Raw genomic sequence first — 13428 nt, forward strand, 5'->3', positions numbered from 1 at the left:
AATTTGCTATGAATTTTCTAGATTAAATTGAACATAAAAATACCTAAATTCCTAACAAGAGGAAGAATACTTGTGGGAGAAAGAGGCTTCGGGCGGCTATTGTTCACAATGTGTTGAACCAGGCGGCAGGCCCCGTTGGTCAAGACAAGGGCAAAAGCATCCTCTCGCTGTTGTTTTTCTCTCTAGAAATGCTGAAATAGTTATTTTATTGACTGTGGTGTCTGCATACTCAATTTTTAAGCTGATGGTGTGCAATGGCGCCACTACGGGAGAATTGAAATTTTCCGAGTGTCACAGGCTTCCTCGTGTGCTAAAAATCGAGCACTCGGAGTGATGGTGTGTTGCGGCACTCGGGGAAGAGTGCTTGGGCTGCGGCGCTCGGGGAAGAGGATTTCTTCCCCGAGTGTCTGAGTTGCGGCGCTCGGGGAAGAGGGTCCGATAGCTTTTTTAGGATATAGTTAGTCCCCACAGACCAACACTTCGTCTTTTCTGCACACTTTGTCCTCACTCGCACGCACCCGGGAATCTTTTCTGCACACACTTTGTCCTCACTCACGCGCACCCGGGGAAGAGATTTCTTCCCCGAGTGTCTGAGTTGCGGCGCTCGGGGAAGAGGGTCCGACAGCTTTTTTAGGATATATTTAGGATATAGTCAGTCCCCACAGACCAACACTTCGTCTTTTCTGCACACTTTGTCCTCACTCGCGCGCACCCGGGAATCTTTTCTGCACACATTTTGTCCTCACTCGCGCGCACCCGGGAAGTACTTCCCGGTCGGTCACCCATCCCTAAATTGCTCTAGGCCAAGCACGCTTAACTTTAGAGTTCTTTCGAGATGGGCTTCCGAAAAAGAAGTGGCAACTTGTTGGTATGAGTCTCCTATTAATCCTATTAAGCCCTGGGCCGGGTGTTACAGGTTTCTTCCCCGAGTGTTGCACTCGAGGAAGAAAAATGTTAAAAAAAAGAGAGAAGGAAACGGCGCCGTCTGCTCACCAACGGCGTCAACTCTTCGCCGAGTGCTAGGACGGCTCTCGGGAAAGCCTTCCCCGAGTGCACGATTTTCGGCTCTCGGGGAAGACACCTTTTCCGTGAAGAGATACTCCGGACATTCTTCCCCGAGTGTTGCACTCGGAGAAGGCTTCCCCGAGTGCAACTGGGCCTTCCCCGAGTGCATTTGACACTAGGGAAGCCGCAGCTTCCCGTAGTGCGCCGATTACTAAAAAAAATTGATGTTCGTAAGCAAAATTTGCCTTGTTTTTAGACCAAAATGATTATATGCTATTGCTACTCACTCTTTGTTTACAGTGGGAGTATGAACCACCAATCCCGTGTCGGTTGTTAGAACATATTTTTGTGTGCACTAAGTGTACACCTGTTCCCGCTCTATTATTATATGAAGTCCCCACTTACAGTATATACAATGGGCACATCCATCGTCGTCATGGACGACGCAAGTCTGTGGCATATAGTAACTGATCTGCCTATATAGATTTTCTTTCTGTCATCTCTTTATAGTTTTCCAAAGAATTAACTACAACTCTTATATGACTATATATAAATCTAGGTCAAAGCAAGGGCGTGTATGATCGGAAAACGATGGAGATGGGCACGGTTCTGGGTGCCATGGAGGAGTACACCTTCACCTTCCTGGCCATGGCCGTGGGGTTCCTAGTGCTTGTGTATCTGTACGAGCCGTACTGGAAGGTGCGCCACGTGCCCGGGCCCGTGCCGCTGCCGCTCATCGGCCACCTCCACCTGCTGGCGAAGCACGGCCCAGACGTCTTCCCTGTGCTCGCCAAGAAGCACGGGCCTATCTTCAGGTGATCCTCCTCCTCCTCTGCTTGAACGTCGTCGCTCGCTGCATTTTAGAAGTTCAGGGAATTTGCGGTTAAAAGTCAAACTTATCTTCCCTCGAGATGATAATTTTGAAGATTCGACCAATTACATCAAAAGCAAATAGTTTTGATTCGATCGATCTGCCTGCAGATTTCACGTGGGAAGGCAGCCATTGATCATCGTGGCCGACGCAGAGCTCTGCAAGGAGGTGGGCATCAAGAAGTTCAAGAGCATGCCTAACCGGAGCTTGCCTTCGCCCATCGCCAATTCTCCCATACATCGGAAAGGCCTCTTCGCTACAAGGTAGTTGCAACCTTGTATTGCCAAAAAATCAATTCAAAGGAAAACACATCTCCGAGGATCTTTCATCCACTGAAGACTGATTTCACTTGAAACTAGTAGAAAGTTTAGTCAAACACATGCGCGTGTCTGCAGGGATTCGAGGTGGTCGGCGATGCGAAACGTTATCGTCTCGATCTACCAGCCGTCGCACCTCGCCGGGCTGATGCCGACCATGGAGTCGTGCATCGAGCGCGCTGCGACGACGAACCTCGGCGATGGCGAGGAGGTCGTCTTCTCCAAGCTGGCGCTGAGCCTCGCCACCGACATCATCGGGCAAGCGGCGTTCGGCACAGACTTTGGCCTCTCGGGAAAGCCGGTGGTGCCTGACGATGACATGAAGGGTGTCGACGTCGTCGTCGGAGATGCAGCGAAGGCGAAGGCGTCATCATCGGAATTCATAAACATGCACATCCACTCGACCACGTCGCTCAAGATGGACCTGTCGGGGTCGCTCTCCACCATCGTTGGCGCGCTCGTGCCCTTCCTGCAGAATCCGCTGCGGCAGGTGCTCTTGAGGGTCCCCGGCTCCGCCGACCGGGAGATCAACCGTGTGAACGGCGAGCTCCGTAGGATGGTGGACGGCATCGTCGCCGCCCGCGCAGCGGAGAGGGAGCGTGCGCCGGCGGCGACAGCAGCACAGCAGCACAAGGACTTCCTCTCCGTGGTGCTGGCGGCGAGGGAGAGCGACGCGTCCACGCGGGAGCTGCTCTCGCCGGACTACTTGAGCGCGTTGACCTACGAGCACCTCATCGCTGGGCCGGCGACCGCGGCGTTCACGCTGTCCTCCGTGGTCTACCTCGTCGCCAAGCACCCGGAAGTGGAGGAGAAGCTGCTTAGGGAGATGGACGCGTTCGGCCCTCGCGGCAGTGTGCCCACGGCGGATGATCTTCAGACCAAGTTCCCCTACCTCGATCAGGTGGTGAAGGAGTCGATGAGGCTGTTCATGGTGTCGCCATTGGTGGCGCGAGAGACCTCCGAGCGAGTGGAGATCGGTGGCTATGTGCTTCCAAAGGGCGCATGGGTGTGGATGGCACCAGGGGTCCTCGCCAAGGACGCCCACAACTTCCCGGACCCGGAGCTGTTCCGACCAGAGCGGTTCGACCCAGCCGGCGACGAGCAAAAGAAGCGTCACCCATACGCGTTCATCCCTTTTGGAATCGGCCCCAGGGTTTGCATCGGCCAGAAGTTCGCCATCCAGGAGATCAAGCTCGCGATAATCCACCTCTATCAGCACTATGTGTTCCGGCATTCTCCCAGCATGGAGTCCCCTCTAGAGTTTCAGTTTGGGATTGTGGTCAACTTCAAGCATGGTGTCAAGCTTCACGTCATCAAGAGGCATGTGGAAAATAATTAATTACTTTGGATGGACTGCTTTTATTAAGAGGAAGATGATTAATCATTTTCTTCTCTCTCGCAAAAGGCTTGTGTGTGTGTGTGTTTGTATTAAGGTAGAGAAAAAAATATAACACACCTTAACAACGTCTTAGGAGGTAATAAATTTTTGTACATAAACGCTCAGAATATTCTTAGTGTTTTGTAAACTATACTGTTATATTGAACAATGATCAATCTAAATTGTGGCGTCGGCTAGGAGGTCTATGCCCGGGCAGCTAATCGGCGGCGACGCTGCTTACGCCCCCCCCCCCCCGACCATCCGTTAGGGACTGTTTTAATTAAGACGCCCATATAGTTTTCTAAAAGAGGAGTATTAGCATGGCCGGAGGCTTCTTAATGTCCAACAATAGAGGCAGCCAGTGCACTAGTTCGTTCCCCATTAATATACAAAGAGTAAAATACACCGGCGGCCCTTTAACTTGTCGTCCTGTGCCACTTTGGTCCATGAACTTGCAAACGCGAAAAAGAGACCCCTAAACTTGTCAGCATGTGCCACTTTGGCCCATGAACTTGCAAACACGAAAAAGTGCCTCCTGAACTTGTCGATCCGTGCCACTTTGATCCATGAACATGCAAATACAAAAATAACACCGGCTGCATGGCACTGTTCTGCCACGTGGCCGCCTCTGGTAGGCCATGCATGGCACCGTTTATAGTGATGATGTCAAAAATTATAAAAGTCACCGTAAACGGTGCCATGCATGGCCTATCAGAGGCGGTCACGTGGCAGAACAGTGCCATGCAGCCGATGTTATTTTTGTATTTGCATGTTCATAGTTCAAAGTGGCACGGATCGACAAGTTCAGGGGGCACTTTTTCGCGTTTGCAAGTTCATGGACCAAAGTGGCACATGCTGACAAGTTTAGGGGTCTTTTTTTCGCGTTTGAAAGTTCATGGACCAAAGTGGCACAGGGCGACAAGTTAAAGGGCCGCCAGTGTATTTTACTCATATACAAAAGATAGCCAAAAAAAATCTCATTTGGTGGTTTTTGTCTCTAGCATATTGCTCAAAGCATATGTGGGCCCTTCATATATGATTAGTTCCGTCGTAGCTTGACCCAACCCACACACATTATTGAACAACACCTAGATAATGAAAAGTAAGTCCATGAAGATTCTCAGTTTAAACCTAGTCCAAACTATATTTTAATTATTTTACAACTAAAAAAGAGCATGCAACCTAGGTCCGAGCTTGGGTCAAGCTTGCCCCAAAAACAAAGGCCCAACTTTAGTCTGTAGATGTTATTGTACATGAAAGTTCAGCCCAAAAAATCTAGGTCTTCTTTTTTGTCTTGTATTGTCCTGCAAAATGCTTAGGCAGGTTGATTCCTCACCTCCCATATGCTTGCTGGCTCCAGAAGAGAGGACGAACCCATCCTCCACAGTGTCTCTCTATTTCGCCGTGCCACTCGTGGTTGTCGGCATTGGTGGTAGGGATGTCAATCCTACCCATGGGTATGGGCAATGTCGCTTCACTCATTAGTGCTTAAAATACAAAAAATTCCATGTATTCTATTGATAATCAAACTTGTGGGTCTAGGTGCCCGTAGGTATCGATCATATCTAATGGGTGTGGGTATAGGAGGAAAATGTTACCTTTAGGTACAAGTGCAGGCATGAAATTTTACTCGTTAGATAATTCATCACGGGCAGATATTTACTCCACATGCAAATTACCCAACCTGCGCTACTGTTCCCAGCTTGTGAGGATGTAAAAGGATTGGCATGTCACCTAGATGGGGTGTGAATATTGGGCAGCAATGAGCAAAAGGGGTGAGCGGCCTAGTGGGCAACGCCCTAGGACAACGGAGAGGGGAGGGAGTTGAGAAAAACTCAGAACTCGTGATACCATGTAGAGAATTAGGAAAACACCTCGTATCCCTTAGGTTGGATGATCTTTTATATATGGCCGGGGAATGACTTGTGTTACAAGATACATGACCAATAATACAACAACACATATATATCTCCACTATAATTAAAAACTTCTTAGGCCGTTAGACCAGACAAACTCAGGCCCCAACAAACTCATCTCCACCGCAGCCCACTAATTCGGCCCACTAATCTCCACCATAACTAGGTCAAAACACGTATCTGGCTCCAGTGAGTGAATTTTGCACGCATGCATGCATGCAAGAGACAGTTTCTGTCGCAAAAATATTCTACTACTGGAGTAATAAATCTTTTTGATGTGATTTTGGTTGATCTTTTTTTTAATAATAAATAATACTAGCAAATATGCCCGTGCGTTGCAACGGGAGAAAAACATCAAATAGCCATAGAAAGTGATGGCATAATGTTACATATCTATTTATATTTATCCTTTTTATAAAATTTAAATTCCATAATTTATTTTATTGATAACCATGACATCTATGGTATTAGATAGTTAATATTTACAATAATATATATCTTGGAGACATATTTATTTAATAATAAAAATAGAAATTAGGCAAATCTTATCTTACTCTAGTATTATCTCTTAATATACTTTAGTATTATATTAAAACATGAGAAGTTTGTTGCTAGCTTTAGTTTTTTATTTAGATTATGATTCCTATAAAATATGATATATCAGTTAAATGTATGTATATTATGAACACATAGGCTTATGAAGTGTTCATATAACGTAACAACACATCGTGCAAAGGTAGTGGAAACATCTTTTTTATATTTTTACATACTTAAATGGATTGTAAACTATTTAGCAAGCATAAATTTAGGTAAATTAGTAAATCAGTGAGATATGCAGGAATGGTGCTAAAACTTTTACAACAAATAAAGCATCACATTAAATAGGATACCATAAAATTTTTATAATAATTGGAGCAAGATAACTACAATTTCAATTTTACACTAAAAAGCATAGGCAAGCATCTCCAACAAAAAATATACTAAAATTTGTGATAATTTTTGTTTACTATATGGATCTACATATGTGGAGCTGAACAAAATTGTAATTTTTAGATTTTTCTATGAATTTTTACGCATTTACCATTTTTCAATTGAATTAAAGAATAAAAGAAAAACAAATTAATAGGACAGACATTTTGCATCTATTTTTTGTTTACTACATGGATCTACATATGTGGAGTTGAACAAAATTTGTTTTGTAATTTTTAAATTTTTCTATGAATTATTACATATTTTTAAATTTTCAGGTGAATTAAGATATAGAAGATTTTGTATTGCGAACCTTGAAAAAAAAATCTATTTTTGCACTGGGAACCCTAGAAAACATTATATTTTCTTTTTCTCTACGAGATTTTGCATTGAGAACCCTAGAAAATATTATATTTTCCTTTTCTCTCTTACCAACGGATGGAGGTTTCGGAAGCGGACAGCACCGAGGGAGCAAGGGAAGATATTGGCAAACTGAAATTTTCTCTCTTTATATATAGGTATAGAAATAGCTGCAGTAGCCAGTAGGTGCTGTATATGGTCTCTACTGGAGTACATACAGAAGAAAACATTTTTCCTCCAAAGGCCAGCCTGGTTACAGTATGTGACATTTAAATCATAGATCGATCTTAGTATATCCGTATTCAAGTACTATAGGTTACACATATACGTACCGGATCGTCGGTGATGGGCGACGCGGTGTGGAAGATGCCGTGGCAGCCGGCGATGGCCGACCGCAGCGCGTCGTAGTCGAGCAGGTCGGCCTTGCACAGCGCCAGCCTCTCTGCCGCACCGGGGAGCGCCCTCAGGTGCGTGTTCTTCAAACGCGAATTTTTTTTTGCATGTGACGCCGGCGCCGTCGACGGACGGACGGTCTGATCGGCGTACAACAGGGAGACTGTGATTAGCGAATTCCAGTCGATCTACGTATCCCTTCCTCGAGCGCGAAAAAATATTTGCCTGGACAGCAGGGAGACGGTGATCAGCGAATTCCAGTTGATCTACGTATCCCTTCCTCAAGCGTGAAAAAAATTTGCCTGTGACGCCGGCGCAAGATCCTAAAAGCTCATGGAGAGCAAGATCGTGAAGATTTAGGGATTCAAAGACAAGCCGCGGCTGAATCAAGGGTAAAGGATTATTTAAAAGCTGATATGGTAAGCTTAAACATAACATTTGCCATATGATAAATTTTATATCGTCCAAATAAGAGTATATAATGAGCATAAATTTCTATGTCTGCAAGTGTTTCTACCCATCAATATTCCACTCTGTCACAGTGTCACTGGTACCTCGCAGTCGTGAATGCTTTAAAACGAGAGTTACAAGTATTGGACTCTTTTGGAATGCAGATGATGGACTCTATTAGAATGCAAATGATATGTAGATCTTCCAAACACGGTACAACATAATATCTATATGATGTACACATACTTTTTTAACTTATTGAGCTAAACAATTCAAAATTAACCTGGTCTCTCGGTTTTAATAGTTAATAGGAATGGAAAGAATAATTAAACATGTAGTAGAGAATAAAAAACTTGACACAAGCAAATGGGAGCATGGTATTGAAATGTCGTCCTGGGAAACTAACCATATGATTGCCCGAAGAATGCAAAAAGATTCGTAATTACTTCCCATCTATATGTCATTGTCTACATATATATATAAAAGATCACTAAGGACGGAGTTCTTGGCTGAAATTTTGGCGAGTCGTGCAAACGAGTGCTACGACAACATCCCTGAAGATATCCAATATTTGATTAAAAAGTTAGAAAAAATGTAAAGATGTCTTTATGTACTGATGATTCATAAAATGTCTATAGACTTAAAAACAATTACCCAAAATTAAAACTCTAAAAAAATTACTATAGCATTCTCTAGAAAAAACCGTGGCGTTAGCACGGGCATTATACTAGTGTCTAATAATGCCTAAGATATTTTGATTTTTTTTAGAAACATAACTTTTTCAATACACTATGTCTAGGTACATAGTTAAAACAATGCATCGAAAAAAGTCAAAGTATCTTGTAGTTTGAATTTACGTCATTTTGTCACAAGCAACGAACGGTCATGTTTTTTTTTCACTAGTTACCATCCAACGGCCATGTGTGCTTTACTAGATTTTGTCAACTGGGCACGGCAACTTGGGCTGCCTAAGTTCACTTGATTTTGTCACAGAATTCATATGGGCTGGATCAGTGGACAGCCCACCTCCACAAACCTTTGACACCTATTGGTCGCAGTAGTTGCTGTGCGAATGTTCTCTGTTTGGGAGAACTCGATCGGTAAGTCGGTATGAGGTTTCTTTTCCATTTTTTTAACTGCGAGAACTCAGTAGCCTTGCGGAATTTTGCTCATTCAGATGAACGATGTTTAAGCTGAATTTACTAGCATGATATACCAGTTTTTAGGGAGTAGAAGTTTTTACCCTTAAAAAAATCAAACTCAATTGATTTATTATATGGTTTTGAATACGTAGGTAGCAGTGGTGCACAAATAGAAAGGTGTATTTACCATTGACATTCAAATACATTTGTTAATTGACTCGCACTCTCCCAATCCTATCAGTTATCTAGATACACATGAATTTTGTTACCACCAGTTACCGTTACTCCGTGCTAGTACTAACGAACACACAGACACACAAACACAAACACGCGCCACACCAGGACGGAACAGGGTCATGCAAATGCAATGCAGCAGTATAGTAGCCTATCATCAACCGTGTAAAGTCCTGTGGAGGATCGGTCACAAGTCACAACTTTGTGAGAACCACCCCGATCTGCAGGCTCTTGACATCCTCCCGCTCCATGGACTCGGTGACGAGCTCCGTGTACCTGTGGAACAGCGCGTCCACGATGTCGGCCCCGAAGTGGTGGCTGAGCATGGATTCCTGGATGGCCCTGATCGCCATGGACACCGTCCGGCCGTCCTCCTTGGCGTCGCCGCTGCTGCTCAGGTTGATCTCGTACGTCTGCACGTGGTCCAGCCGGAACGAGCCTTCCCGCCGCACCTCCTCCTCCACCTCCTGCACCGACGGCGCGTAGAACGGCACGTTGTACGCGTCCACCTTCTCCTGCTCGACCAGCCCCTGCGACACAAGCGCGGCGAACGACTCCGACAGGAGCTCCCACAGGAAGGTCGTCCGCCGGTCGATGTACCCTTCGGTCTGCTGCCTGCCGAGCATGGCCAGGACCATCCGGCCGCCGGCGACGACCTCGGCGGCGCGTGACCTGAGGAACAGGCTGAAGTCTCTCTGGAACTGCCTCAGGTAGGCCAGCGGCACGGCGACGGGGCTGGTGCTCGATATGTACATCTTGCCCTTGTTGATCGGCGTGCCGCCGTCCATGTCGTCGTCGAAGAGCCCCGGAGGGACCTGGGAGAGCCAGTGCAGGCTGGAGCAGGAGCAGATGAAGTGCACGCTGTTCCTGGGGAACAGCCTCCCGTAGAAGGACCCCGGGACGCCGGACAGGAACACCATGGGGCGGCCCCACTCGTCGGTCCTGGCGGCGGCCTTGAGCCGGTCCGTGAACTCCGGCAGGCTGAAGAAGATGGTGTTGAAGTCGTTGGTGGGGAGGTCGTTGAGCAGCACCGAGAACTCGGGCGGCGGCTGCGACGACGACGACCGGTGGCTGCACACCCTGCCGATGCTCCCCACGATGTCCTCCACCAGGCACAGCGCGTTGGGGCCCGAGGAGCAGCCGAGGTCCGCCACCGTGAACCTCTCCGGCATCTGCGAGATGTACACGTCCGTCGCGGCGTTGGTGATGAGGCTCTTGAGCGTGTCCATGCCTCGCTTCTGTAAGAAGAAGTGAAGAACATACATAATTACATACGGTGGTGGTCGTGTGTGTTCAGACTACTTGAGAGTTGTGATGAAGAATATGAGGGAAAATGGGTGCCTTCTGGCTGAAAGGCGGTCTCGATTGCTCACCTGAAGCGAGGAGTTCTGCGCGTAGCTGGTCTCGCCGAGCCCCTCCTTCATGTGGAGGATGGTCTCCACGTCCAGGAACGGGAGCTTGTCGGAGCAGTGGAGCAGTGAGGACGCCATTGCCTTGCCTCTCTCGCTCACTGCCAGCAGGCTGCCTGGACCTGGACTTCAACAACCTCCAATGCCTTCTCTCTCCCTGTGGCAATGTAATGCAGTACATATATAAGGACTCTGCTTTTGCACACTACTCGGCACAAAATCAAAAAGAAAATACTGTCTAGGCCAGCCAGTTAGTATTTCGCATTTCTTTTGGCAGCGAAAGAGCTAGGACATATCTAGCTACTTGTGAGTTGTGACACGCTTAGTGTTAAAAAAAACAAACTACGATCGTAAAAAAGAGTTCTTGAGACTAGTTTGATGGGCATCTTATTCAGGACGCTTTATGCAAACAAATGCTTGATATGTCTAACTGAGATTTCCTTTTTTTATTGGTCTCAGTTAGTCTGGTGTAATAAGGCCTTGTTTAGTTTCAAAATTTTTGGTAAAATGAGCACTGTAGCAATTTCGTTTGTATTTGACAAATATTGTCCAATCATGGACTAACTAGGCTCAAAAGATTCGTCTTGTCAATTTCGACCAAACTGTACAATTAGTTTTTATTTTTATCTATATTTAATATTTCATACATACATCTAAAGATTCGATGTGATGGGGAATCTGAAAAATTTTGCAAAATTTTTGGGAACTAAACAAGACCTAAGTGACTGAGAATCAGGTCGTTTCAGATAAAGTACAGACTTTAAGGACATGGGCTCGGATTCCCTAAGGCCTTGTTTAGTTCCCAAATAATTTCGGATTTCGGTACTGTATTATTTTTATTTTTATTTGACAAATATTATTTAATTATAGACTAACTAGGCTTAAAAGATTCATCTCGTGATTTACAGGCAAACTGTGCAATTAGTTTTTGTTTTTATTTATATTTAATGCTCCATGCATGTACCGTAAGATTCGATGTGACGGAAAATCTTGAAAAGTTTTTAGTTTCTTGGGTGAACTAAACAAGGCCTAATATCATATCATCTACTAGTACGGCGGCAAATTTGGTTACAAACAGAGTGAGAGCGCGAGAGCCTGCACTGCACAGGAGATGAAACTGAAAGGTGCTGCAAGATTTGACCATTGCTGCCTGCAAGCCCTATCCATGCGAGGTGGTTTCCTCTCAAAAAGCGAGAGAACTTTCCCTCGCTAACCAGTGGCTGGAAACCTGAGTCAACTATTAGGACAACAGGACTTTAATTTGTGCTTGCTGTACCTTTGCATACTGATGATACTCCTAATAGTTTCAAGTTGCGACACACACACACACACACACACACACACTCTGCAGCACAGGCGAAACGCATATGCATATTAGGAGTATCATCGGCATCAACAGGCGGATATGGACAACAGCCTTCTGTCGGGTGCTTGCTTGCTTCCTCCCATTATTGCACTAAAGAAAGAGGCAAAATATGCACAAAATCCTAAAAGAACACACTAGAACAATGCTATTCTGCTGGAGTGCTGGTTGTTGCACTGCCAGTGCCAGGATCGACGGCATGCCCATGCCCTTGGATATGAGAACCCATATGCATTCCAGAGACAGACAACGCACCAATTCAGCAGATCAGACTTGGTTGCGAGAGGAGGAACTCACCTTGATAGTAACTTTCAGAGTTGTTTCGTCAGACGGTATGCTAGCTGCTGTGGATGGTCGTCAATCGTTGCTCTAGCTGTAGGCTACAACAGCTGCTCTCGCTCGGTTATTAGCAAGCAGAAGAGAAGAAGCTAGGTAGCAGCTAGCCCCCGCCCTTGGTTGGCGTCTGCAGTGCTTGCTGCCCGGGGTATTTATAGGCAGGCAAATGGAATCAGAACAGTCTCAGTTTGCGACTCGAGCAGTGGCCGGCCGGGGCCGCCGTCCCGTCCCCCACTTGCTCTAGCTCTAGCCCAACGACTGTGCGCATCATGCATCGCACGACCACCACGCGCGCCTGTTGGCTGCTGCTCTTGCTCCACTCCACGCCGTTGGCTTGGCTTAACTACACTCCATATATTATAAACGAGTTGGTGCTTTATGAAATCTTTTTCCTTAAGTTTGGTGAAATGACTCCAATCATTTTAGTATTGCTACTGTACTTATTATTAGCTCGTAAGGGAATGAAGTTAATTACGATAGATTCATTAACTCATTTCATTTCAGAAGCCAAATAAGCAAATTTCTCAAACCAGCTGATAACATATACTTAATTGTTGTTGATTTGTTTATGCGTGCACGATGGAAGAGGGAATTAAAGGGTCGCGCGCAGATACGATGCGATACGCCGACACGCAGCTTAGCTGCTGTCACGGCGCGTTCTCGAGCATTGGACATACTCCTACTACAATATAATATGCTTGTGGACTAAACAAAGAAGAGAGAGATCGATTGACTCTTTGATGTCTGTTAATTAGTCGCGAAAGGATCCGGCGGTGCGTGCGGCGCGAGGAAAATATTCGGTGCCCACGCACGCGCGAGAGTTCGTGGCGTATCGCGGCGAGACAGGTAGCCGCGCGGTAGGAACGCGCAGCGAGCGGCCGTGGATGGATCGGAGACTCGGAGTGGAGCTCGCTGGACCGTCGCCGACGCCAGGCAGCCGCTTTTCCTCTCTCTCTCTCTCTCTCTCGGCGCTTTTCCTTCCTCCTCCGATGGATCAGTGCGGTGGTGGAGCCGGCGGGGACCGGACCGCCGGAGGAGAGACACCGAGTGACCGAGATGGTCCGGGCCCTCCCCTCCGCGCGCCCGGCCGGTGCTTTTCTTTCCTTCCCTCTTCATTCCAATGGCTGGCCCTGGTCGCGCCAGAGAACCCAAAGGACGACAGGTTTTCGCCCAGATGCAGATGCAGGCGTACGTGACGCGCGTCCGTCGGCGCCTCGGCGGGTACATTCGCCGCCCCGGCCCCCGGCCGGGTGCCTAACTTGCGTGTCAACCGCGCCTGTGCTGG

The 13428-nt window shown here is 46.7% G+C and overlaps 2 protein-coding genes across 2 annotated transcripts; one reads left to right on the forward strand and one right to left on the reverse strand.

The window, feature by feature from the left end:
* On the forward strand, positions 1445-3753 carry LOC8068068 (cytochrome P450 711A1). The gene is made up of 3 exons (XM_002456168.2): positions 1445-1820; positions 1987-2139; positions 2272-3753. The coding sequence occupies exons 1-3, from the start codon at positions 1597-1599 to the stop codon at positions 3530-3532; spliced, it is 1638 nt and encodes a 545-aa protein (XP_002456213.1). The 5' UTR covers positions 1445-1596; the 3' UTR covers positions 3533-3753.
* LOC8059147 (salicylate carboxymethyltransferase) lies at positions 8961-12277 on the reverse strand. The gene is made up of 3 exons (XM_002458323.2): positions 12105-12277; positions 10409-10601; positions 8961-10273 (listed from the first exon to the last, which is right to left on the reverse strand). Exons 2-3 carry the CDS (start codon positions 10523-10525, stop codon positions 9230-9232), a joined length of 1161 nt encoding a protein of 386 aa, XP_002458368.1. The 5' UTR covers positions 10526-10601; positions 12105-12277; the 3' UTR covers positions 8961-9229.

Source organism: Sorghum bicolor, chromosome 3 (assembly GCF_000003195.3).
Source record: "Sorghum bicolor cultivar BTx623 chromosome 3, Sorghum_bicolor_NCBIv3, whole genome shotgun sequence".
Classification (NCBI taxonomy): Eukaryota; Viridiplantae; Streptophyta; class Magnoliopsida; order Poales; family Poaceae; genus Sorghum; species Sorghum bicolor.

Excerpts from the sequence above, each read along its gene's own strand:
- LOC8059147 (XM_002458323.2), bottom strand. The coding sequence starts at position 10,525 with ATGGCGTCCTCACTGCTCCACTGCTCCGACAAGCTCCCGTTCCTGGAC. Across the intron at positions 10,274-10,408 it reads CGCAGAACTCCTCGCTTCAG|AAGCGAGGCATGGACACGCT; the intron begins GTGAGCAATCGA and ends TTCTTCTTACAG.
- LOC8068068 (XM_002456168.2), top strand. The coding sequence starts at position 1,597 with ATGGAGATGGGCACGGTTCTGGGTGCCATGGAGGAGTACACCTTCACC. Across the intron at positions 1,821-1,986 it reads AAGCACGGGCCTATCTTCAG|ATTTCACGTGGGAAGGCAGC; the intron begins GTGATCCTCCTC and ends ATCTGCCTGCAG. Across the intron at positions 2,140-2,271 it reads AAAGGCCTCTTCGCTACAAG|GGATTCGAGGTGGTCGGCGA; the intron begins GTAGTTGCAACC and ends GCGTGTCTGCAG.